The sequence below is a fragment of the Thermochaetoides thermophila genome, assembly GCF_000221225.1.
Source record: "Thermochaetoides thermophila DSM 1495 unplaced genomic scaffold scf7180000011822, whole genome shotgun sequence".
NCBI lineage: Eukaryota > Fungi > Ascomycota > Sordariomycetes > Sordariales > Chaetomiaceae > Thermochaetoides > Thermochaetoides thermophila.
The window spans coordinates 1,787,634-1,812,480 of record NW_006383038.1 but is presented as its reverse complement, the minus strand read 5'-3'; the positions used below and the strand labels follow the sequence as shown (position 1 = coordinate 1,812,480).

Sequence of the window (24,847 nt, the reverse complement as noted above, 5' to 3'; positions counted from 1 at the left end):
CTGAACCAGGGTATCACAACGAAAGATGAGATGATGAAGATGAGATCGCAAACCTCACAAGCCGGTAAAATGTGGGTGAGGATAAGTAAGTCAAAGCAGAGGAAGGAAAGGGAGTCCCGGGGATAATGGCAATTGAGCCGCTTATCCCACTGCCCGCGGAACCACCGCCGCTGTGGCAACAATCGACTCTGCATGAATCGTCGGCATGCTCGTCATTCCTGAGCCAGGTGCTGACGCCGGCAGGGATGTGGGACTCCCGCTGCCAAAAGCAAACTCTTCCACCTTCAGGTTCGAGCCGTTAATAGCAAAATCCCTCGGAGGTGCAGGCGGCAAAGAGGATGCCAGGTCTGACGTCCAACCGCGGTTATCCTCATCTAGGATGCTGCTTGGTCGATAGCTGTTGCCGTTGACATCCAAATTGGTGTTGCCATTCACAGTCTCAGTGTTGCCACGAAGCAAGGACTCGCCAATCGACGGACGGTACGACTCGGCTCGGATTGGATCCCAGTCGATGTTGCTCTTGGGCGATGACGATGAGACAATAGGGACTTGGTCGGCGACGCTTGTGTCGATTCGCGGGATCTCAAGGTGTGCCGTGGTTTGCGCGGTTGGAATGGACTTTGTCTCGGTGTTAGGACGTTGTGGAACAGGCTGCGGGTCTGATGGTTTTGAAGTGCGGTAGTTGCTTTCGTCCTCCAAGGCAGGGGACTTGACACTAGGCGCGGGATGATCGACAACCTCCTTCTGCGGCGCGACGATATCGTTGGTAGCGAGATCGACAATACGGCGCCTCGGGGCCTTGCGGCGGCGAGTTGGGCTCGTGGGAACTTCGCTGGGTGAGCTCCTCGGTACGGGCCTCTCTTTCCGGAGGACTGCTGGCTCGCGAGGAGGATGGGGTTCGTGGACAGGAGTAGACTTGCTGCTCACATCGACAGCAGGGATTTCGAGAGCCGGCGGCTTCACGACAGGAACGGCGGGAGGGACTTCGGCACGCTCGACCAGGTATCGCTTCTCGGAGTAGCTGGGTCCGCTAGAGTCGATAATGGGATCCTCAGTGTAGCCGGGAGTCTTGCGGAATAGGTTGAAGATGGTGATACGATAATCGCGGTGAGTCTTGACGAAGGGGTTGCCCTCGACGTAGATCTCCCGGATTTCAGGAAGCCCCGTCAGACGAGCCAACTCCATGGGGTCGATAATACGATTATCTCTCAGGTCTAGTCTCTCGAGGGGAAGGAGTTTCTCGATGCCTGCAATAGACTGTAGCCGGTTGCCGCGCAAGTTCAGAGCTGTGATAGCTGGCAGAGGGTTTCTGGTGAGTGAATGCAGTGACTCGATCATGCAATGAGCTAGGTTGAGAGCACGGAGTGCGGTTAGGGTAGCAAGGCTGTCTGGAATCTGCGTAAAGAGGTTGTAGGAGAGGTCGAGGGAGTGAAGCGTATTAGCAAGAGGAGCTAGGCTGGCCGCGGGAATCACGGTAAGCGCGTTTTCGGCAAGGCTCAGGTGCTTCAAGAAGCGCCACTTGGCAGGGGGCAGAGCGCCCGTAGTCAGCAAGTTGGATGAGCTCCCGCGAGATCCGTACCACGAGTCCGAAAGACTCGAGTGAGAGCTGCCAGACCCAGATCTCCGGACCTTGTGAGCACCACGCACGTTACTCGGCCCAGTTCGGGCGCCAGCAGGTCGTCGAGGAGAATAGCTCCGAGTACGGCTCTCTTCCACAGCTGGCGACCTGGGCTCATCGCCGTCGATGCGGGCAATGGAGTGTCTGCGGTTCTCTGGGACACGTGCAACCTCCTGGTCACGTCCAACCTCGCTGGGCAACGACCCAACAGGCAGGTCCACAGTGGACTTTCTGGCATCAAGAGAGGCTGGGACTGAGATGGTCTTGTGGAGGTCACTGCTTGACACAGTTGGGCTCCGCCGAGGGCTGGGGTTGCCCAGCGCCTGACGAGACGGCGAGCCTTGGGTCTTGGATGTGCGGCGACGCCGCCTGTCCATGTCATCTAGCACGATATCGATCAGGACATCTGCCGGGTCATCAATGGAGGCACGTCTGAGCGTGAGGGATCGCAGTTGTTCGGCAAGCCTGTCCCAGCCGAAGAACTGCCGGAAGTCGATGTCGTACACCTCGAGGGCCTGTACATTCTTGAATACATAAAGCGGCACGGCAGAATCAAAAGGGAATTCTTCGTAGCCCTTAATGAGCCGGGCCTGCCAGTCTGGGGCGAGGCGCAGGCATGGGATCTTGGTGAAGGCGGAATACAGATACTTGAGGTCAGCTTGGATGGCCGCTTTCTGCTTCTCCGTGCGAGCGGCAGAGATGCTTGAGCCGAATCCGAGGCTGGCCCAGAGGGCAGACATGCCAGACACTACACTCCTGATACTCGAGACCGAACGGATGGAGATGGTATCGGAGGCCCGGGTCTTGGAACGATGGGCCTGGCTGAGGAATGACACATAGTTCGCCGATGCCGTGCTGTCGTGGAGGTTTTCAAGACGGACCCTCATGGGCCCAACTGGGATGCCGAGCTCCTCGAAGCGTGAGAGCAGGTAGAAGAGATGGTGTGGGGTTAGGGCCAGCTTGGCCGACTTGCTACTGTGGGATGCGAAGCTGAGGGCGCCGAAGGAGAGGGCAGCAGCTAGGGCACTTGAGGCGGACGAAGATGTGGCAGGCCGTTCGGGGACCGAGGGAGAAGGGGGAACGGTGAAAGTCGGGACAGAGGAAACGCTGTGGGAGGGGCCATGGCGAGGGGCACTTTTGCGCTGGAACTGGAGCGCATTAGCAAGGGCCTTTTCGTGGGTGCGCACGAAGTTGGCGAGTTGCTGTAGAAGAGCATGCGTTAGTCCCTTGTACTCGTACTATTTTTGTAGCCCCAGTTCAGACTCGACGCACCTTTATGAAGATCTCTCCGTCTTCCGAGTCCATGGTTAGGTATTACGTTTATGTTATAGGGATGGATGCATAAGGCAGCAGTAATCTCTCAAAGGAGTGGATGGCTGCAGGGCCGAGGTCTAAAGGGTGGGGTAGAAGAGGAGGGCAAGCTTGTTGTCGTCAGCGACCAAGTGCTTCTCAGAAGTGGTCGAAGATGGCCTTAAATCTACTGAGGCAGTGAAGAATCTGGTGGCAATGGGTGAGACAGCAGCCTGGTCAGTAACATATGTCAGCGAGATGATCAATCACCCTTCACAAGACGTTGTGTGGATGGAAGTGCGTAATCGGTGACAAGGCACGAGATGCAGGCCCGCCAGCAAGCTAAGGGAGAGGAGCGCGATGACGATGACGACTGCGACTGCGGCCGCAAGCGCCGTGTCTTACGGTTAGAGAGAGAGGGAGAGAGGGAGAGAGAGAGAGAGAGAAGCAGTCGGAGTGTGAAGGTCGAGATAACAGGAACAAAGAGGTTGGTGGATTCGGCCAGGCGGACAAAAAGAAGAGATCACAAAAGGCTTTGTTAAATGGTAATGGTAGGCAGAAGGCAAAAGCAATAGCAATGCCTTGAACTTGTCGGTTGTGGGGCTGCTTTGGGGCTTTGGGTGCGGCTGTACTGTGTAGGATATAGGGGCCTTTCGAGGCCCCCGCGGCCAGGTCGACAAAAGACGAACTTTTGGAATGTGGGACTGATATCGGGAACGGTAGCCGGGCGTAAGTCACTGGCAGGTCGGTCGCTTAGGTCGTGTTGTTAACGCCCATTTAGTGGTCCCGGGACTGAAGGCCTGTTTCAAGACGCCAAAGTTAAGACAAGAAAGGGGTTGCCGGGTGGAGATCCGTCGACCGGCTTCCCGCGCCCCTCATTCTTTCACCGGGCACAGCAGAGCTGGCCGTTGATCAATGGAACAAGCAGCTAAGGCGACGGGAGTCTCGGTTGAAGACGTAACGGACGCCGGCCGAATGACAGGCAGGCGATGCTGAAGAATGGAGCCACAGTCACGCGCTCTGAACACACGAGGGAGCGTAAGGCGACGAAAACCAAGGCCTGGGTAAGGCCAACAAGGCCAGCGGGCAAGTCACCGAGTCACCGGATGGCGATCAAGAAACGCTGCTGTGTCATGTTGCTGGGCGGGCACCAACACGGCGGTGCACAGATTTGAGTTGGCAACTAAGGGACGAAGGACAAGATAAGATGCACGCTAGTTGTGGTTGGTGATCGTAGGCTGGTGTTTGGGTGTTGCTGGCGGGCAAGTTGGAGGGAAAGCAGGAAAGGGAGGGAAAGAAAAGTCGACGAGAACCATAGCAAACGAGTACCAAAGATGAGAAATGCTTACCAAACCCTAAAATCCGTTCGATGTTTTTTTGCCGGCGTGGGACTGTGACGCCTCAGGTTTTAGAAAACTGGCGACAGTTCGTAGCAGTTCTCGAAGTCTGTGGTTGTGCAAGGTGACCGGATGCAGAACCTTGGGGGTCAGCGGCAGCGCGATTGACGCAATCTGGCTGCCAGACAGAACAGAAAGGAGGGACGAGGAGAGCGAGGAGCGGGGGACACAGCGACTGGGACCGAGGGTATGTCACAGAGTGACCTGATCTAAAATCCGAAAAATCAGGACGAAGAAAAATTAGGAAGAATAAAACGGTTCTGCCCGCACTCGCACTTGCACGTTCCTGTCGACGTGCTGGCTGTTGCTGGCGTGTTTCTGCTGCGCCGGGAGCAGAAGAAGCCCAAACCTGAAGATGGGTGGAAGAGGGAACTGGCAGAGCAGCAAGCCTTTTTGCTGGTGGAGAAGTGGTAAGCGGGGGGGGGGGGAGAGGGAGCAGGCAAATAAAAATAAGGATCCATCGCCTAACCCTCCCAGGATCCAGATCCCAGAGTCACGGCACAGGGTTGGAGCGCTACTGCGGCTTTGCGAGCTTGCTTCCCGGCACCCACCTACCGGTAGGCCACCTCCCTGTCGTGGTTTAGACCAGGTTGCGAGTTTGCGATGCGTTGCTCCGGGTCTTGCTTAGCCAGCGGGGCCGGCAACGAAAAGGAGGGCTGCACGATTGAAAAGAAACCTGGATTTGGTAGGATTCTGTTAGAGCAATGGGCATCTCTCACAGGGCGACGTTATCGCAGCCTTTGGACCCATATGCTCTCGTCGCTGCAGTGGCTGCATCATCCACCCCGCGCCGTTGGACCTTGGTACTGTCCTCGCACTGTGGCGGCCACGAGCTCTCCTCGACTCTCCACAAACCAGGGCCCCAACTTCACGGGTTGACGGTTTTGAAGGTTAAAAAGGTTTCCCAAAAGTCTCCCGTATCATGCTTGTGGCCATCTTACCGGCTCAGCCCTCGATCGCTGCGGATCAATCACTCCTTTACGAAGGCCTTTTGTGTCTCGTCTCAACGCCATCGTTTGTGACACCACGAAAAAGCTGGCAGCTATGCTGTTTGCCTTCCATCTCAGCTCAGATCAGGCATTTCGTGCAACTTGAGCAAATGCGGCTCCCTCGGGGATGCATCAGCGGGCTAACCAATCGAGCTATTCATCCGGCCTCTGCCCTCTGCCATCCCCTACCTAACAGCACACTTAGCACGCTCTGCGCCCCGAGGGCTGCCTGCCTGTCTTCGGGTGCTCGCCGCTGTCCAGTCTTACCGCCGTTTCGGTCCAACCTCCAGAAGCGAGAAGCATCGCCGCATTGCGGGCCACCCGACAGACCTCATAAGGGTCATTTTGAGATTCTCACCTGCCACATGCGAGCACAGCACCGGCTGCTTCGACGGCATGACAGCAAGGTAAAGACGGGAGAAGAGAGCACTCAGTAAGCCGTTATATTGCCGTGGATGTGATTCCTTGGAAGCAGTCCAACGGCAACAGCAACGCTGGCCGTTCTTCCAGTCGGCTGTTTGGCGGTTGTGTCGGCGTCTCTGTTTGCAGCGCTGCATCAAGCGCCGGGGTGTGCACTATGTTCTGACCTACATATTGTCATATTGTTTGGATGCTCCCACAGCAGCACACCGCGGGTGCCGCATCCATAGGACCCAGCACTGAACCGTCGAAGAAAGAAAAAGTTTTGCGGCGTGCAGGAGGATAAATGTTGCAATAGCCCTCCGCCTCCGAGCACGAGTTCGGCCTGCCGATGGCAACGTTTTCATGCCGTACCGTCGCAGCGCACTGTACGGATTGCCCACAGAGGTGGGGCATAAAGGTGGGCAGCTGGGCGGGCTGGGGCTGCCGCAAGGGTGTGGGTCTTCGCCTTCGGGCTTTCTTGGCTGGCTTGGCTCTTGGCTCCGCGGCAGAGTAGCGAATCAGGGCGGCGAAGCGCCTGCGAGCACACGCGTTTGGGGAAAGAGCAGGCGGCGCTCCTGAATGGTCGACCGGGCATTGAGGAGGGAGAAGCAGGCAGCGGGGCAGAGGGAGGGTTGACAGATGCCGCTGACGCTGATCTTGCTGAGCCTGCGATCCACAAGCAAATCCACACACGAGGGGTCACAGGGGCACCACAGGGCACGCGCACGCAGAGCTCCAGTTCGCTGGCTTTCGAGAATCGTTCCAACGTCTGACGAGGAGACCCGAGCTCATGGCTGTGAGCAGGCATGATACTGTCACGCGTCGCCATGCCTGCCAGCCGCGAGTTCGGCCAGCTTGGCCACAGCCCTCTCTCTCTCTTGCTGTTTACGCTTGTTGACTGGGCCAAGCACCCCGGGAACCGATGATTACTTGCCTATGGCATTTATGCAAGGCCTCGCTCCCGCTGCCTTTTTAGAAAAAAAAAAAAAAAAAAAAAAAAAAAAAAAAAAAAGAAGAAAAGGCAGGGCCTGCTCCCGATTCCCGTCCTCCCGCCGCATCTGTGCGTGCGACAGGGACCGGGGCGGACGGCAAGGCCATTGTGAGCCGATGAGGTGAGGTGAGTTTCCAGGAGTCTCTCGCGGTCCGTCATGAATCGCGCAACCTGGGGCAGTAATTGAGCATTTCGAAACGACATCGATCTTCGATCTGGCAGATGCAACTGGGACTGGGACCAGATTCCAGTCTTGCTCTCAAAGAGCCGTCGGTTGAAATCATGAAAGACCACGATTGACATCTGGAATCATCGAACTGTGCGACACACCTGCTCTTCTGCGTAACGTGGTGTTGTCGGATACACATAGGTCTGTTGTATCCTGCATTGATCGTTCGCCTCGTTCGGCGGGCAAATAGGCCAAGCGAATCGCCTGCGCAACCTGCTTCCAGCAAGCAGGCTGTTGTCCTTGAGCGCCGTTGTTCCGTGCTGAACCGCAAAAGACCCTGCGATGACGCTGCACCCTGTAACTCTGCAGGCCAAGCCGACGAGGATCATGCGCTTTCTTATTCATGCTCATAGCGCAAGGGTACGATTCGTCTATGGTCTTCGCCGACCTCATCATCCTCTTGCGCTTCCAAAGCCGTAGCAAATCTCGATGAGAGCAGTTAAAGAGGACACATATATCAACAACCTTCCACAAGGCAGGGGTTACTCGTCCTGGCATCTCCGCAATATGTGCAGTGTGTATTGCGGCCAAGCAAAGCAGCGGTGCGCTGTCTTGTTTCTCAGCAGTCCACATTTGCCTGCCTAAACCTGGGAACAGCGTCGCTTGGTATTGCCCCGCGTCCAGGCGTTTTCTTCAACCGCTGCGCTGTGGTCCTGCGATAAAAGAACCCTGATATACAGTAGGTAGGTCGTGCGCGCGCACACAAACTTGTGGCAGCGCCATCTTTCTTCCGGCTGGTTTTCCCTCGGGTTGAACAAGCATGGTTATCCGTGGCTTCTCGGGCAGAACAGCACCATTGACATCTGCCGCATCGTACGTGATTTTCTTCCTCACCCCCGCCGATAATCCCGGATTCAATTCCCGGGAGATGGAGATGGGGAGAGGGGAATCGCCATTTTGGCACGAGACGGTGTTTTGGAAGCAGAAGACGACGAATCCTTGCCATGGCAGACAGCACCCATTTTGTGGGTTTGTGGGATGGCATGCAAATTATGTCATAAGCCGCCTCCAAATCTCAGGAGCCTCCTTCCCCCTTCTCCCCCGGAAGCCTTCGCTGAATTTTCATTGGAGGCAACACCATGGTGTGCTGGTGGTATGTCATGGCTGGCACCAGCCTCCTCTGCTGCAAATCTCGACTGACAGTTTTGCTACCGAACGGCTACTGCTCGCGGCACGCTTTGCGGACGGGTTGCTCAAGCGCCTTCTTCATACCATCTCATTGTGCATCTTTGGATTTTCACAAGCTTAGCTAGCCGAGCGAGTGGATGAGAAGCGTATTTTTGGTGTCCTCCCCCCACATCGACTCACACCTTTTTGGCCTTCCTTTTGCCCCGCCCTCGACGCGACCAAGGCGATCGAGGGAAGGCCTCGGGTATCTATGTAGCATCCTGTGCTTGGTAGCAATGGCACAGAGCCAATTTGCTACTTACCTACAAGAAGCAAATGGGTTACATCCAAGTTCACCTGCCCTCAAATGCCGGAGACAGACAGCAATACCCCTTCACAAGTACAATCGTCGTCATGCCAGAAGAGGATCCCCCACGCGACGAATTCGCGACCTCATCTCATGACTTTTGCTGATGCTGATGCGGTGTTGCCGGAAGGGCGTTGTACAGCAGCGTTTTCCTTGCTTGTCTGTGCTATGCGTGTAAGAGGGTCATTGTAAGGTTGGTGACATTTTGCCCGGTGTTGACCGATCTGCTTGCGAAAATAAATCCTTCCTCCTGGGACTTGTTAGAGGGTTTCTTGCCATGCTCTCGGGTCCCCACATGACTTGATGTTCCTTGTTAAGAGTGTGTGCGCGCAGCTCTTGTAGAAGTTGTCACACCCAGTCACCATGTATAAACTGCCAATTTCCGTAGCCCACTCTCTGGCACGCTGGAGAAGAGTAGGTGGGACGAAGGTATGTCTCCAACAACCAAAAAGGTACGTACCATTTATCACACGGCCCATCTGGCACTTTCATACAGACACAGAATGCGCGCTCCTACATTTATGGATCCATCTCTCGGAGGGTGGGCAAGCTGCGGGCTCGCCGGTTTGTGATGCATGCACTTCAGCCCGTAGGTGTCGACACCGGCTCGCCCCAAGCAGCATTACTCGCCTATCTTATCAGATTAATGCCCCCCTTCTCACACTCATATTCTACCTGCATAGGCAGGAATCTGCAGCAGAAGGCGAGGAGAAGGAGGGGTTTCATGCGCGTAGATGGCACAGCACAAGTCAGTACTTACATGCACATATGTAGGTGTGGTGTAGACACTCAAACCGGTGGACTACAGCCTCACCGCCTCGATGGTTATATAAGCGTTGGTTTGGCTTGGCTTGCGTGCGGCTTGCATGTGGAATTATGTGATGCATGTGTCAATGCCCGTGTGAAAAGGATGAATTTTTTGCACTATGAAGGTTTGCTTGTCGTGCAGGTGAGGGATTGAATAAAAGACCAGATAAGACGGATCCTGATTCTTGGGAACATCTTCTGAGAGCATCCATATGGAAATAGGTCACTAAAAGATTCATAACTTATCCATACATTTGCGATGTTGAACACATCCCAATTGGCCTCGAGCAGCTGCATATTATCCTGTAGGACATTGCCATCTTCAGGGTCCTTACCTACCCCAACACTCTCTCACCGTCAATCCCGCCCCCTCCAACTCGGCATATGTATGTCCCGCTTCTGAGTAAACCTACGTTCACGAAGACGTGGGATGATGAAAGTCAATCAAGGGAAAATAAAACTGAGCAATGTCCAAGACGGCTGCCAGAAGTACTGAGCTCTCCTACCAGCAGTCATGATTCTGGAGCCTGCTCCCGAAAATCAGACCAATCGGAGCATGCACCAGAACCGAACACTCTGGAACTAAGCGAAGAAGACAGCTCAGACATAGCCGATCGCGAGCACTACAATTTTGTGACAACCACCACATTCCATATCCCTTCATCTGGTCCAGTCTAGTAATCCGGATCTTGGCTGCAGTTCTTTCTCTTTTCGTCGCTAGAGCCGGCGGCTAAGCAAAGCGAGTGCCTACATACAAACTCCATCCTCCCGGACCGAATGAGAAACAGGGAGAGCACAGCATACATACCTAGGCAGCTAATAATGGGTAAAGTAGGCAGGTACACAAACCAGTAAGCGGTCCGGTTCCGGCTCAAGAATTGAGATCGGCAGTGTAACCTGCCATACCAATGCCCTGTCCCAAGCAGATGGAGGGTTTGTGGGAGCTGAAAAGTCGGCTGTGGGCTGGCTGAGTTGAAGAGCTGTTAACCAAACGGATGTGAGTATCTCACCTCTCCGCTCTGGAAGGGACATCATGAAAGATAGGAGTTGATGGGTGTTGAAGGCTTGTTCTCTTTGGTGGTAGTGGGAGCACGGAGGATGAGACTTCGGAAAAGGCATGCGTGTTACTTGGTAGGGGGAGAGAATTGTCGAGCATGGAGAGCGTGGGTAGTGCTTTCAAGACAACATTTCCAAACTGCTGACTTGTTGAAAGGCTTTCCGTCTGGTTGGATTTCTGGGATGCAGAGGAACCGAGACATGCATGCGTGGTCGAGTAAGCGCAGTCCAATCACAATTTCACTCTGAAGATAATGTAGGTAGGCAGACGGTGACAATCGGATTTGGGGGCAACTACCACTTTGCATAACCCCAACTATGCCCCTCGACGAAAGGATAATGCCAGTCTGCCTGAGCCATATATGCAGTTTCCGTATAGGACATACATTGCGCTCTCAACGTCATACTCAAGCCATATACCTCCAGTAGACTTCGAACTGCAGAATGTTTCCGATATCGTTAAATGTCAAATCTTTGGATGTGATACTCTTTTGAAGCAGCTTCCATGTTTGAAGGTACAGAGGCACCTTTGACACTAAAACCGTCCATATCTTGCTGGTTTGGACAGGTGCAATGTTGAAGGCTACTACTTATACACGTAGAGATGCACTTCGGAAACAACACCGGATATCTGAGTGGTAGAGAACAAGACCGCTCAAGCTCGGTCCACAAAATTTGAGCACAGAACATTGATCCTCAACAACCGGCAGTTGCCCATCACTCCCATCTCCGTGTTTGCCCTTTCCCATCACACCCGGCCTGGCATCAACAGCAGAACACGTGCCAAGCAGCTACATGCCGGGGAATACGAACACCTACCATGATTATCTCGCCGTGACTGCCGTAAGTTCCCAAAAGCCAGGTAAAAGAGCAAAACTGCATGAGGTACCTAGGTAATTGTGCGGAGAGACACGGCAGAGAATGGCGCAATGACTATATCCAGTCTCTTGCGAAAACTGTGGGAGAAAATACCCGGCTCACAACCAATTCTGCCCCGTGCTTGCCGCTGCAGCCCCGCTTCCGTGGACGGGATAAAGGCATGAGGGAAGGCATGGAACGAAAGCCTGTTTTTTTTTTATTGTTGAGAGACATTAAGACCAATTTCAAACCATGGAAGAGCACTTGAAGTGGTTATTATGGACCCAAGTCATTAACCATCGGTGCCGCCCCCCATCAGGCTTCTATCTGTCGAGGGATATAGTACTCAGATGCTCGCATGAAGATGTTGGTGTCAATATTAGGTAGCGATCGCTAATACTACACTGCTTCTGGGTTCAATGCTCAGTAGAAGAATTTGTTTTCGTTGGTACGTAGTAGCAGTTCCTGCAGACTGTTTTCAGTCCAATCCATCAATGTGGCATTAATATCCTGAAAGCTAGTTGCACGACGGTGTTGAAGAAAGTTCAGACCATACGCCGATCTACACAGTAAATCCAAACTTGGCCCAATCCAAACAAAGTGACAATTGAGCAACAGTTGGACAAAGCACTTGAAAGCAGAAGAGACACTTTCGAACTTCAACCATGACTACCCCAGTGACGTCGTAATGCAGCAACCACAAATGAGGGACCTCGCAACCAAAACAAGCCAGGGTCTTCCGGTAAGCATTCAGATTGGCTGGAGAACTTCGACCCTGGCCCAACGGCCAGACCCACTACCTTTATCGCACCTGACCCTGGTCCAAGAGATAACATCAGCGGTGGGCCCAAAACAACGTAAGTACAGTGTCTATTTTAAAAATAAGGTATTTCGTACTGTATGGATTCAGGAGTACACACACAAATGGACTCGTTGATGATATGATACATGAGCTGCCTCTCTGCTGGCAACAGGATGGTTAAGGCTTTGTCCCAGACCGGGACGGCATTTTTCTGCCTGGCCGGATGTCCAAAGCCTCAAATGGCGATCTGCCTGTCAGATCTGCCTTGACCCGAAGACCAAGGACCATGGCCCCGAGATCTCTGGGCCTTCGACCTTTGGAGAAACCTCTCCCCATATCATGACCAGTTCCTGAGATCTTCTGGTTGATTCAAAACCAAAAAAAAAAAACAAACTACGACATAACTACTCGACAGAGGAGCGAACCGGTCATATCCAGATAATGGATCGCGACTAAATACGGACTTCGCATCGCGACATCCCCTGAATCCAAGGTTGACGACCAGGCCGTCCAACAGCAACCGGCTGCAGTCGCAGTGCAGCGTTGCAGGCGTTGCAGCTTTGACGCAGGAACCATCTGCTCACAGCACTCTCTCCACTCACGGAGCATAGGCTCACTTCAGCAGTCAGACTGACAGATCAGAGCAGAAAGCTTTCCTGACTTGAACCTCAACCTTGACACTTCTCCTCTACCCGTCTCAACCTCGGCGTATTAACCCCCGAAACCACACTCTCCCCAGCCGGCCTTCCCAGCATCACCCACGGACTAACAAAGCATTGCCCAGTATCACCATCCCACCTCCAAGCCAAGCACTTATCGTCCTTGAGGTCACAAAGCTCGGCACACCACCGTGCGCTCAACACCGGCCTACTATACTCAACATCCTCATCCTTCGGCCTGACATCACCAACATAATCCCAATGCTTCCTCCCCTCCAGCGAAGCGGCATCAGGAACCCTCTTCCATGGTGCCGTCTGACCGTAGTACGCCTGCCATAAATCCTTCCATAGCACCGGGCCAGTGCTCTCGGCACTAACATTGCGGAACCTCTCTCCCACTTCACGCATCACGTTTGGTTCCCCCAGCTTATGGAACGATAGTGCGGGCTGACACAGCCTCTTATCCTCAATCCTCATCATCAAAGGCGGCTCGCCGCAAAAAAGCCGTGCATACCTCTCATCAAGATAAACCCCCCTACGCTGACACGCCTGCGCGATGAGGCGGTCCCCCCAGGGGATGGTCAGCGCGTCGCGGTATACCTCGGCGCTTAGTGCCTTCCTGGGGTCTGATGAAGACGAAGATTGGGGGAAGATTGTCTTGAGTGTTGCGCGCGAGAGCAAAACTCCTGAGCCGCCGTGTGCGAAGCGTGCGCGATAGTCACCGACCGGGCTGCCGATGTAGTGCGGGACGTTGGGGTCCAGGCGGGAGAGGAGTGCATGCAAAGAGGGGCGTAGGATGAATGTGTCATCGTCAAGGAGGAGGTACCAGAGTTTTGTGGGGAAAAGGGTGTGGGCGAGAAGGAGGGTGGATAGGTCCTGGATGGATGGTGAGTTGAGTGACGTGAGGTTCGAGTTAAGGGCAGAGACATACATACCTTCAGCGCGTCTAACTCCCATCCCCACTCTTTAGATAGCTTCATCGCTTGCTCCTCATCCCCCTTCTCAATCGCCTGTCTTAAAGCCTCGTACTTCCCTACTCGCGGGTACTTCTCCTTCACCACCTCCCTCTCCCCCAGCATATTTCTCGCATCTTCCAGCATTTTCCCCGCCATATCACGCACCACGAACTCCCGTCCCTGCCAAACAAAACCCTTCCCAGGTTTTGAAGCATAATCTCCAACAACAAGCACATTACCCTCCCCAAACCCCATCCCATTCTTTTCCTGCTTCGGAGGCATATTCGCCTCAAACCAAGCCTGCACCCTCCCCCGTGTCCCATACCCTGTCTTCAGCAGCACAACCACATCTGTTGTGATATTAACCGGATACCATGGGTACGTCTTTGCATCAGCATTCCAATTCACGCCCAGTCCCTCGCCCTCCAAAAAATCGGCCTTGAGCTGCTGGAAGTTGAAGCGTACGGCTAGGCGTACGGGGCTGTCGTAGGGTAGAGCAGCCCAGAAGAGAATGATGAACGAAATGGTGAGTAGGGAGGAGAGGAGGAGGCCTGGATGGAAGTGGCGTTGCCGCAGGAGCCGCCGCAGTGTGAATGGGTATCGGCGAAGACGAAGAGGAGGAGGAGGAGGAGGACCTTGGGCGAGGCGGTGCCAGGGGAGGGAAAGAGGTGTTGAGTTCATGGTTTCGGTTGAGAGGAGTGATGGTTGAACTTGGTGAGTCGACTGACGGGGAAGGGAAAAGTTTGGAAGGAGTTGGCCATTTGCGAGGGATGGCTGGCTGCAGAGCCGGCTGAAGTGGTGCGATGAGCGCAAGTATGTACTATGTAGTACTATGTAGTCAAGTAATGTGGGATCGGTGGATATACTATAACCGACCTGTCGCCTAACAGATCTATTGGCGATTTGCGATGAGATCAGGATTCGCTTAAAAGTCGACGGTAGCCTTGTATATCCGCAGCAGCAGCAGCAGCAGCAGCGCGTGTTGTTTGCTCAGAATCCAGATCCGGATTCATCCACGTTGTGAGCTTCGGACACCCATCATGATTAAATGAATAAGAAACTATACAGAAGGAGTAAAATGAAGGCCAGAAAGGCGGAAGGAATGAGCGATATGACATACAAGAGATGAAAGCGCGAGGCTGTGCAGGCCTTTGGTAACAACAGGATCTGTGCTGAGCCGCTTAGAAACATGCAGCCCCCCACCGGGCCGACCCCCCGATTTCCGTGGTGAAGAGTGTTGCTGGAAAGAATAGGATGGCTATTGGTTTGTTGCTTTCCGGCTTTACCACCGTCAGGGGTAAAACACTACTCCACGTCCAATAAACATCTGCATTGATCCGTCGCTCTTCACTTTGAGGCCCTTATACCAGAGGCCTTATGGTTCTACTGCCCTGGTGTATCCCTTTGCGCTTGAAAGCTCTTTATAACCCCATTCGCTTGTGCGACATTTCTGGCCTACTTATTGTCAAGTTACACCGTTATGCCGATTTTATTGGCACTCTCCTTCCAGCGAGCCGCTGCATGGGCAGCGGTGCGCTGACTCGAGTCTTATCATTGTTGTAAGAGCAGATGTGCTATAAAGGACTCTGGGCCAGTATGAGAGCAAAAACATGCCCATCAACAGTGACACCGCGGTGCAGCTCCTCATAAGATTTCGGCCTGGTAGCCTGGGGTTCTAGGCACCTCCGACCAAATTGTCCTCGAGGGGCGTAGTTGGACAAAGGTATCTCAGGTAATGATCTGGCCGAGGAGCACAAAGTGCCTTCCACTGTTTCTTTCACCAAGTCGAATGATATCTCATGGGCTTCTCATGAGACATACTGCCTATGGATGTTGTGTCTGATCATTGGTGCTTTGATATCGGTGATCTTACAGGCAAAGCTGAAATGAAGCAACCAGTCGCTGCGGGATTTGGTGATCAGAGAAAGAACAAGCTTAGAGGAACGTAGGAGCAGAGACGAAGCACGATTCAAAGCTAAACAATGGATGCAGAGTCATCTGGGAGATGTGGAAAACTTGTAATCCCCTGGGTATATCCTAAGACAGTACTAAAATGGATTCAAAGTCCATCAACCGGGTGTCGGTACTCATGTGACTTGCTATCCAAGTCTCAAGTGCAGTTCTATATAAGTTCTGGACCACCAGAACCCCTCCCTTAAGCTTCGATGCAAGATAGTCGAAAAATATTTCCCGAACTTTGACACGCATGTGACAGAATAGCAAAGCGATGGCAATGTTTGCCTCAGAATGCTCCCAGAGTTTGTCATTTTCTTTCGGCTCGCTTTCTGCGAAATTAATTGTTTGAATCCGGGTCAAGTAGAACTACACCCTGTGTGAGAAGACTGCATCCAGGCAAAGGGTCGTGCGATGAGTATTTCTACTTCCTTTATTTGTCCAACTGTTCATCACCTTGCTGTCTTTCCCCATGTTATTTGATTCAACCCTTATCTTCTCTCTCTTATCTTGAAACTATGTGAGCTAAGTAAACGATCTTTCTACGAAACTCTGCTGCTCCAGTGGGAGATTGTCGATTATGACAACATCCCCAACTACCACCTTGAAGGAGGAGCAAGTGGAATAAAATTCTTTTATCACGGAAACTGCACTGCCGCGATGGCCAAAAAAAACTTGGCGCTAAAATTGCTCCGTGGTTTTGAATATGCAAGATATGCAAGAGAGAGACGCTGCCTTGAAGTATTTGATGAACAGCTGGTTAGTTGATGGTGATATGGGACATGGTAATTTCCGGCCGAGAAGTTTTCGGTATGGTTTCTAGAGGCCCAACTGATAAAGAACTAAAGGAAACAAATGCAGAGTGGGAAAAAGACTCTCTAGGACAATTTGGAGAACAATGAAAGGAAACAACCCGGAATGAGGAGAAGAGCGGTTCGAACTCGATAGACGGCGGGATGTACATCGCTCTAGGTAACAGAAATGATTCGCGGGTACTAAGGTGGAATGAATGTATTGGATTCACAACAAGATTATTTAGCCATAAGGTATCTATGGCAACACTGTATCAGTCAAGAAAGTCCCCTCCCCACCGCCTCTCATTAGGCCAACATTTTACCTTTATGAACTGGAGCATATGGCAAGGGATCGAGAGAGAAGTGCATTCGTTACAGGATGCTGCAAGAATGCTTGTTCATTGTGCTGCCCCAAATGCTTGCTGTTCCTCACCCAAACTTTCTCAGACCAAGCAGTCTTGGTATAACTGCCAGCATAGCAGTTCCTAGGCAAGAATATCATCCCGTGTTAGAGGTATAACAGACCTCCGAGATGAAAGGTAAGAAGACAGAAGGACGCAAAAAGCTCCCATTCAACGCCTAGTACACCATCAGGCAGTCTAGGCTTTTGTAATCGGAGGAACGAACAAAGGTTGTAAGGTAGTTGGGTCAAACTGTACTAAATGCCTCACAAATCTCGAGGGAGCAAGTATATATGTAAACCGTTGACCAGCCATTGGCTTCCAGGCCTTCCCCAGCACACAGAAAACAGCCTCCTTTGATCATCAACTATTAAGAAAGCTCAGCGGCCTCACAGCTCACCAGTCACACTGATCTTCATTACTCTTCTTACCTTAATCCAGGCAGTCTTCTGCGACATCACCGAATGTTTCGAACGCAGCTTATATGGTGTGCCAAAACCAGCATGACTGCTACCAGATCATCAAGGATTGGAGCCGTGTATTTCTCAGTGCTAGTCTGCCCTGCAACGGGGAAAATCATTATATAGGGAGGACATTTGATTGGCGCTGAACGTAACGCGACTCACCAAAGTGGGATTCACCGGCACCAAGGAAGTTGAAGGACCAGCAGATCGTTGAAACCCCCATGAGCCACTGAAATGACAGGTTGAGCAATTATCGCTCGAGCGAGTTGTTCGTCAGTCATGTTTGGTTGACGTATACCCCTCACGAGCAGGATTTTCAACAAGTGTATTGCGCAGGGCAAGTACGGGTCTTGGGAGAATGATGAAATGCTTGTTGGTTCCAAGGCGTTTAGAGCAGCCAAACCGAAAAGCGAAGTGCGGTCCTGAGGGAACTGAATTAGACGTTCCGACAACGTTATGGGTAAGGGTCGAAGAGGAGGATAGTCTGCAAAGAACTGAGGAGGAAGAGGCTATTGGCAACCCGGTTCAACCCCAGGATTGCTGCATGATCGCAAAAAAAAGAAAATAGGACATATTAGCTGATTTGGGCGTTGCTGAAAGGGTCCATGGCTTTGGGCTTTCAGGGACAGTGATTGCAGAGGAGGCCTAAGTAGAAGAGCTGCTGCTGGACAGTAGAAAACCTACCTAGTGAGGGTCGATAGGCATCCATGAAGGATACAAATCAGAAACCAGACCCTCTAGAAAAACAATTTCCGGGAATTATTCACCGCTTCAATTCTGTATCGAAAACAAGTGATCAGATGAAGTTGAGGTTTTTGAGGCTCGTTCATAGATCCACATCCTTGATCACCAGACCTGTTCGCACCGCCTCACTGCCAAGCATTCAGCCGCAAAACGCCACAATACCGTTCCAGGATGGAGGCAAGCAACTCATTATCCATCAGCATCATCCCTCCCCAAGCACGGCTGTCACTCGATTCAGAGCCACCACCAGCAGAGCCTTATTTTCCATCTAAGAAATTGGGAAGATTCTTTCGGGCCCCAATTTCATCAACAATGGTAACCAATTTTCACTCTAGCAAAGCCATCCTTCTCATAAGTCACAACACACCTGAACCACTTTCACTTGATAATACCCCCTGGCTTACTCACGTCCCTGATCTTGACCCGACACTGACCTCCGTCCTCAAACACAGAACAAAGACGGCGTCTACACCCAAATTCACATGCTCAAACCGCAACATGCGGACCTCCTAGAAGACTTCTGCAAAGACAAGCTGCCGGCTGATGACATCCTGGTTCCTCCTGAACTGCACCCACTAAATCCTGAGGATGAGGATGATGTGGTGCCGAACCAGCATGCAGCATTCGGTGTGCAAAAAGCTACGCAGAAAGTTCATGAGCCTGCTTGGCGAGATCTGGGTTTGACTGAGCTCATGAATCGGGGACCGGATGCTGGGAGCTCGGGTGCTGGTGTGGCTGGGGCTGTTGGGGGAAATCGAGGGGGCCGTGGTGGTAGTAGGAGGAGGGGGAGGGTTGGCGGGATGGGGAAGGGTTTGCCACGCTGAGGAGGAAGAGCGAAATCATTGTCTGCATTTTATGACATGGCTAGGCGTTGGTGGCAAGGTTGGGTTGATTCATGGTATGGTATGATCATGGACGGATGCTTAGCATATACCCAATGCATTCACGCCTCTACCTTTTTCATCATTAGCTCTCTTAATACCCATAATATCATATCACTGACCGTATATTAACCCACCAGTCCCTTTTGAGAAAGATAAACCGCTGTCCCAACCCAAACGCCATACTGAATGCACAAACAACAAGACTTTAACCCCCTCTAACAACCAGAGATCCTTCAATTAACCAAACCTCAACGTATTACCCCTTCCCAAGCAGCGCTTCCCGCTCCAGTACTTCAGGCTGGAACTTTACCAGAAACACCGTCTTCCCAGGCCACATCTCTCCTTCCTCTTTACCACCAACCGTATGGGCTGTGACTCTGGCAGGGAACATGGCGCCGTCGCAGACACCCTCGATAATCCCGGCAACATACGCGGCGCAGTTGAGCTGGTTCATTTCTCGTGGCACGCTGATGTAGGCATTGACCAACGGCTCGTTGTCAATGATCATGTATTCGTCAGGGGTGTCCGGGTTGGAGCTCTTCTCCAGCCGGTCCGCTTGCCGGCCAAACAGGTGCGTCCAGACATTAATCTTGATGAAGTGTAGCAGGGCGATGATGTTCAGGGGGCGGTTCTGGGAGCGTGCGGGTTCGCGGATGAGGAGTAAGTCCAGCAGTTTGAGGCCGATTGGGTGGCCTTGTTCGTTAAGTCTAGACAAGGAAAATGGTTAGAGAGGAGGAAAGAAAAAGTGAGAAGGCTAACGCACCTCTTCTCAAGCTCCTGTATCCCCGTCGACCGCTTTTGAGCATAGCTCACCATCTCGGAGAAGAGGTAGGCGAAGGCGGCCTGGCTGAGCTCGGCCGTCTTGCTGCGGTTGAGCGGCCGGTGGTAGATGGTCTTACCATTCGACGGATACCGCAGCCCCGCCTGCTCTTTGCTGCTGGCCAGCTTGCTGCCGGGCCCGAGATGGGACATGGTCGGTGGCTGATGCGCGAGCTCGAATGGTGTAGCTGACTGACCGGCTGGCTAGCAATAGGCGTGGGGTTTAGCAAGTTGGATTTACCTGGAGTGCTATCCACCTGCCGAGCTCATCGGGCTGGGAGTTCGGTGCGCTGTCGCGTAAAGAGCCGGCCTCGATCTCCGGGCAGTGGATGCTGCAGCGTAAGGAGCGGTCGGTCTCCTTGAGCCCCGGTGGTTGCGCTGCTTCCGCTCGGCGCACTGTGGGGTAATGCTCTGTGGGTCTACAGATTCTAGCAGGATAACCCACAAGGGGCAGGCGGTGAGCAATGCTCTGTTAGTGCCCCACTACTGATGACGGGCTGCTTATGGACTCACTTCAGCCTTGCAGCTGCCCGGCAGGGACCTGCCCCGCCAAACGGGAAGCTTCCCAGGCAGCTCCAACAGCTCTGCTTCTGCAGCTTTCGACCAACATCCAAACGTCACACAGTAAAGTGTTGTCTGTTGATTTTCAAATAATATCATTTTGTGCTGTAGTCCCTGACGCATTGTACAGTCTCGTGTAATCCTGTCCCTCTCTGCCGCTTAATACTTCATGTCTGTAGTTTTCCATCTTGCTCGGACCTCGAACGTCCAAGCACAGTGTGGAGAAATCTCGTCCTGTATACTGTGTAGCTTGCAGATCTAACCTTTGCAAATTGAGAGCGAGGAAAATGAACACTTAGCTGTACAAATGTGCAACATTTGAACCTTTCTGAGTATTTACACACGACTTGAAATCACTGTGTATGAATTCTGATATAGTTATAGGGGTAATTTGCCTTGGTGCCGTGGTAGGTTGGGAATGATATTCGTCACGTGATACAGTATAGAATGTTATTGCTTACTGTATAAGTAACTCCCCCTTCTGCTCTTTCCTTTTTTGTCTGCTCAACTCACAGCTTCTGTTTTATCTGACTTCCAACCTTCTTCTAGTACTCATCACTGCACCTTTCTTCGACTACTCTTCCCAAGCATAGCCACATCAGCCATGTCTGGAACAACGGCGGGCTATCAGGGCATGGAGGCCGTCAAGAACAAGCAATGGGAGAAAGCCATTCCCCTTCTTGACAAGGCCCTCGAGGATTCAAACTCTCCCGCTTGGCTTCTTGCTCGGTGCCAAGCTCACCAACAGCTCAAGAACTACGAACAAGCTCTTGACGATGCCTGCCTGGCCTACCACTCAGCTGCTGAGCGTGGTTCCGGAAACTCGCGCAAGCAGATGATTGAGGCCCAGTACCGCCGCGCCTTGGTTTACTACAAGATGGGCCGGTATGCTGATGCCGACTGCTGCGCTAAGTGGAGCATGCTCCTGGCAGAAGGTCGTCCGGCGCGTGAGGACGATGGTGTGGAGAAGAACGTTGATGCTAATGGCAACTATACGGTCACTTGGGAGGATGCTGTCGCTGATACGAAGGGTCAGCCTGGCCAAGCCAACGGGTCGAAGGCCGATATTCTTGCTAATGCCACGAATGCCACGGGGTCGAGCAACACGGGTTTTGAGAGTGATTGGAAGCGCGCTTATACGCTGAGGAGCCAAATTCTGGGGATGATGAGGACGACGCCGGAGGATCATCCTGGCCGGAAGGTTACCGTCACCAAGGTTCCTCCAAAGCCGGAGAAGAAGGTTGTCAAGCAGCCCGAGCCTGCCTCCACGATCGAGTTAACGGATGGTGACAATGAGCCGGCCCAGCCGAAGCCTGAGCTCCCGGCTCCGGGAAGTGTTCCGGACGAGAAGATGAAGTCGCGGGTCGATTACTATCAGACTAACCAAACCATCACCATCTCTTTCTTCGTGAAAGATGTGAAGAAGGAGAATCTCCAAGTCAGGATGGCACCGAAACAGGTAGGCCCCCGCCCTAATCATCCTCACGCTCATGAATGTTGCTAACAATACCTCAGATCCAACTCTCTCCCCTTCCCCGTGCCGTCGCCCCCTACGTCCAGCCCGGCGACCGCGAAGCTACATCGACCCTCCTCCTTGCCGGCGAAATCGACCCCTCCGCATCCCGGTGGACCGTAACACCCCGCAAAATTGAGCTCACCCTCCAAAAGGCTACCCCCGGTGTCAAGTGGGCAACCTGGGGCACCGAAGTCATCGGCCCTCAAGACGACGACACCGCCGACTCCTCATCCAGCTCCAGCACCCCGGCCCCAACCGCAACCACAACCGCTGCGGCTCCCGCCCCGGCACCCGCTGCATCCAAGCCCACAGCCCCAGTATACCCAACTAGCAGCCGCAAGGGCCCCAAGGACTGGGATACCGTCAGCAAGGAGATGGGCGGGGACGAGGAGGACGCCAACGACGTGAACTACTTCTTCAAGCAGCTGTACAAGGGGGCGACGCCAGACCAGCGGCGAGCGATGGTGAAGAGCTTTATCGAGAGTAATGGGACCGCGCTGAGTACCGATTGGGAGGATGTCAAAAATCGGAAGGTCGAGACGGTTCCGCCAGAGGGGGTTGAACCTAAGAAGTGGGAGAGTTGAATGATGATGATTGATAGATCGAGTATTGTTTGGGCCGGCTGAGGAAGGACCGGTGATCAAGATCGAAAAGGTTATGGCATGAGGATATTTGCTGTCCCAGGCGTTGGTGGGTTGAATTGGCGCATCAGCGACATGGGATACCTTTGGGCTTTTCTTGAGGCGTACGGAATGCATCTGGCTGAGAACTTGGGCATGCGAACTGATGAGAGTTAAGATATAGTGAATGAAAATCTTGCATGATATGACTGAAATATGTTTCTGACGTGTGTTTTGCTAACAGTGACATTGACATCATAAACCGACTTGGACCGATATAAAGCCCGAAGTTGTCCTTACTCTAGCAACCGCAACTACAAGGGGTATTCTATACATTACTCATCTATTCTCATTAGTCTATACGGTCTTTACAACTCGAACACGGCGAAGAAGACCGACACCGAGGCGTACTATGGTGGTCCTCCCCCCCTCCAATCTCCACAACCCTCATATCCATCCCCACCCGAAACTTCTTCCCCCGCCACGCCACCGTCGTCCCCAATAGTACCGCCCACGTCCAGATGGGTAGCGCCAATGCCTCCCTCCCCAGCCAAGCCAGCACCCACTCGCTAAACGGCCTGGTCCTAATCCCTCCGTGCCGACTCGACCCCAGAGCGAAGGCGGGCGTGTTCTCGTCTGCATCTACGCTCGCCAGCTTCTGAAGCATGCTGCTCACCCAGCGGTCGACCGCCATCCAAGTTGTTACGCCCAAAAGCCAGAAATAAAACATTGCACTCCATGAGCGGGGGATGCCTAGGGTATTGTGGAACCACGGGAGGGTGGTTAATGCGAAGGAGAGGTAAAGACAGCACAGGAAGCACTCGACCCCCGGCTCGACGAGGGTCGCGACCAAGACAGTCCACTTGCGTACGCGCAGCCAGCGCACGCGGCGCGCGATGTAGGATGCGACGGACATGCCTGACACGGGTTGGATGGCGACCTCGCCGAAGACGAGGCCGTGGTTTTTGTGCCCGGGGATGATGCGTGAGCGCCAAATGAGGTCGCCGATGAGATGGTCCTCGCAGATGTAGGAGGAGAAGAAGTCCAGGCCGCGACCGCGGTTGGTGTCGCGTGAGGACAGTAAAGGGTTCTGGGAGGGGTCAGTCATGGCGTCGAGGTGGGATTTGCGGAACATGTTGCTTTTGCCGATTATGCAAGGGGCGAGGCTGACGGTGTTGATGGCGGAGTAGAATTTGGCGTGGCTGGTCGACATGAAGGTTTCTTCGAGGCGGCCGCCGTGGGAGAGGAGGCTAGATTTTGAGAGGGTTGCCACGCCGTTGGGTGACAAGAGGGTCTGGTGTTTGGATGCTTTGGGGACGTCGACATCGAAGACAAGGGGGAGCTGGTGGACGAACTTGTAGGGTGTCGTGCGAGCTCCGTCCGGGCCGTAGCCGCACAGCTTGTCGACCATCCTGCCGGCGGAGTTTGTCCCGACCCAGACGTTGCAGTCTACGATCCAAATGATGTCGCCCTTGGCCTCGCGGTATGCGCGGCTCATGTTCCGGATCTTGGGGTTCGGGCCCAAGTTGTAGACGTGACCCTGTGCGCCGTGCAGCAGAGGGTCATCATCTTCGACTAGGACTTTGGCATCGAACTCGGGGAACTCGACAACGAGCCGCTGGAGAAGAGGGTAGGCCGGATCGTCCTTCGACGCAACGCAGAAGTAGATGGTCAATTTGCTCTTCGGGTAGGTCAGTCGGAAGGTGGACGCCAGGCACTCGTAGAGGCCGGCTTCGACGCCCTTGACGGGCCGAATGATGGTGATGTGAGGGACTTCATCCTTCGGCAGGGACGGCGAGACGGGCTTCGGGAGTGGCCGAGAGTTGTGTCGGAAGCTGGAAGTCGCGCGTGTCAGTCTTATTGTGTCGGGCGCATAACGTACAGGAACGCGCGACATACAGCTTGTAGATGCCAATGCCCTGGACGAGGAAGACGGCGCAGGTCCAGACAAAGCTGGCCAAGGCTGCGCCATGGATTAGCGTTGACATTGGACCATCGCTGACGGTCATCGCAAGGAGGACGGAGAGAGGGTAGGGCGAGATGGAGGATCAAGACTCAAGAGCAGGATTGGATGCGTGGTGCGACGGAAGGACCGGCGACACAACAAAATATTATAGACGCCTTGTTCGTTGTCAGCGACCGGCGACTGCGGTTCCATGTGGGGCGCCAGCGTGAGAGCTCTCCAATCGACGGCAGCAGCTGCAAAAAGCAAAAAAGCAAAGCCTGATGAATCCGAAGACGCCGAGCAGCTCACCAAAGATGCTGCATCGCGCGTTCGGGACACGGAGCTTGAATCCACGGTCTCGGATTGTCTCCAGATTCAGCCTTGTGTTTCCGCCGAGTTGGATCTCGCAGCGAGCTTTTCGGAGTCCACAGCGTGCCGATTGATGGGCATTGCACGGCCTTGGCAGATATTTTGACTGCAGTCACACTTGCATGCTTATTGTTCCTGGGCGTCTTCGCTGGCCGCTGGCACTGTTCTGTTACACGATGAGCCTCTGACCCCTGTCAGGGGGCCCTGCCCCAGGGCCATTGGCCTGTCGTGGCAGCGGGCTTGCCAAGG

The 24,847-nt window shown here is 53.4% G+C and overlaps 6 protein-coding genes and 1 pseudogene across 7 annotated transcripts; 3 read left to right on the top strand and 4 right to left on the bottom strand.

The window, feature by feature from the left end:
* Positions 1-141: 141 nt before the first annotated feature.
* On the bottom strand, positions 142-2,923 carry CTHT_0069340 (uncharacterized protein; the record flags this gene model as incomplete). Its single annotated transcript, XM_006697151.1, has 2 exons — positions 142-2,820; positions 2,891-2,923. The coding sequence occupies 2 exons, from the start codon at positions 2,921-2,923 to the stop codon at positions 142-144; spliced, it is 2,712 nt and encodes a 903-aa protein (XP_006697214.1).
* Positions 2,924-3,231: 308 nt separating this feature from the next.
* On the top strand, positions 3,232-4,889 carry CTHT_0069330 (annotated as a pseudogene; the record flags this gene model as incomplete). Its single annotated transcript has 4 exons — positions 3,232-3,314; positions 3,891-3,972; positions 4,534-4,715; positions 4,790-4,889. Coding segments are annotated over 4 exons (447 nt in total).
* Positions 4,890-12,581: 7,692 nt separating this feature from the next.
* Positions 12,582-14,209, bottom strand: CTHT_0069320 (uncharacterized protein; the record flags this gene model as incomplete). The annotated part of the gene is made up of 2 exons (XM_006697150.1): positions 12,582-13,448; positions 13,508-14,209. The coding sequence occupies 2 exons, from the start codon at positions 14,207-14,209 to the stop codon at positions 12,582-12,584; spliced, it is 1,569 nt and encodes a 522-aa protein (XP_006697213.1).
* Positions 14,210-18,196: 3,987 nt separating this feature from the next.
* Positions 18,197-18,708, top strand: CTHT_0069310 (uncharacterized protein; the record flags this gene model as incomplete). Its single annotated transcript, XM_006697149.1, has 2 exons — positions 18,197-18,199; positions 18,337-18,708. 2 exons carry the CDS (start codon positions 18,197-18,199, stop codon positions 18,706-18,708), a joined length of 375 nt encoding a protein of 124 aa, XP_006697212.1.
* Positions 18,709-19,024: 316 nt separating this feature from the next.
* CTHT_0069300 (uncharacterized protein) lies at positions 19,025-19,740 on the bottom strand (the record flags this gene model as incomplete). Its single annotated transcript, XM_006697148.1, has 2 exons — positions 19,025-19,475; positions 19,532-19,740. The coding sequence occupies 2 exons, from the start codon at positions 19,738-19,740 to the stop codon at positions 19,025-19,027; spliced, it is 660 nt and encodes a 219-aa protein (XP_006697211.1).
* A 1,012-nt stretch (positions 19,741-20,752) lies between these two features.
* CTHT_0069290 (uncharacterized protein) lies at positions 20,753-22,248 on the top strand (the record flags this gene model as incomplete). The annotated part of the gene is made up of 2 exons (XM_006697147.1): positions 20,753-21,607; positions 21,664-22,248. 2 exons carry the CDS (start codon positions 20,753-20,755, stop codon positions 22,246-22,248), a joined length of 1,440 nt encoding a protein of 479 aa, XP_006697210.1.
* A 371-nt stretch (positions 22,249-22,619) lies between these two features.
* On the bottom strand, positions 22,620-24,272 carry CTHT_0069280 (ceramide glucosyltransferase-like protein; the record flags this gene model as incomplete). Its single annotated transcript, XM_006697146.1, has 3 exons — positions 22,620-22,627; positions 22,696-24,119; positions 24,184-24,272. 3 exons carry the CDS (start codon positions 24,270-24,272, stop codon positions 22,620-22,622), a joined length of 1,521 nt encoding a protein of 506 aa, XP_006697209.1.
* Positions 24,273-24,847: the final 575 nt, after the last annotated feature.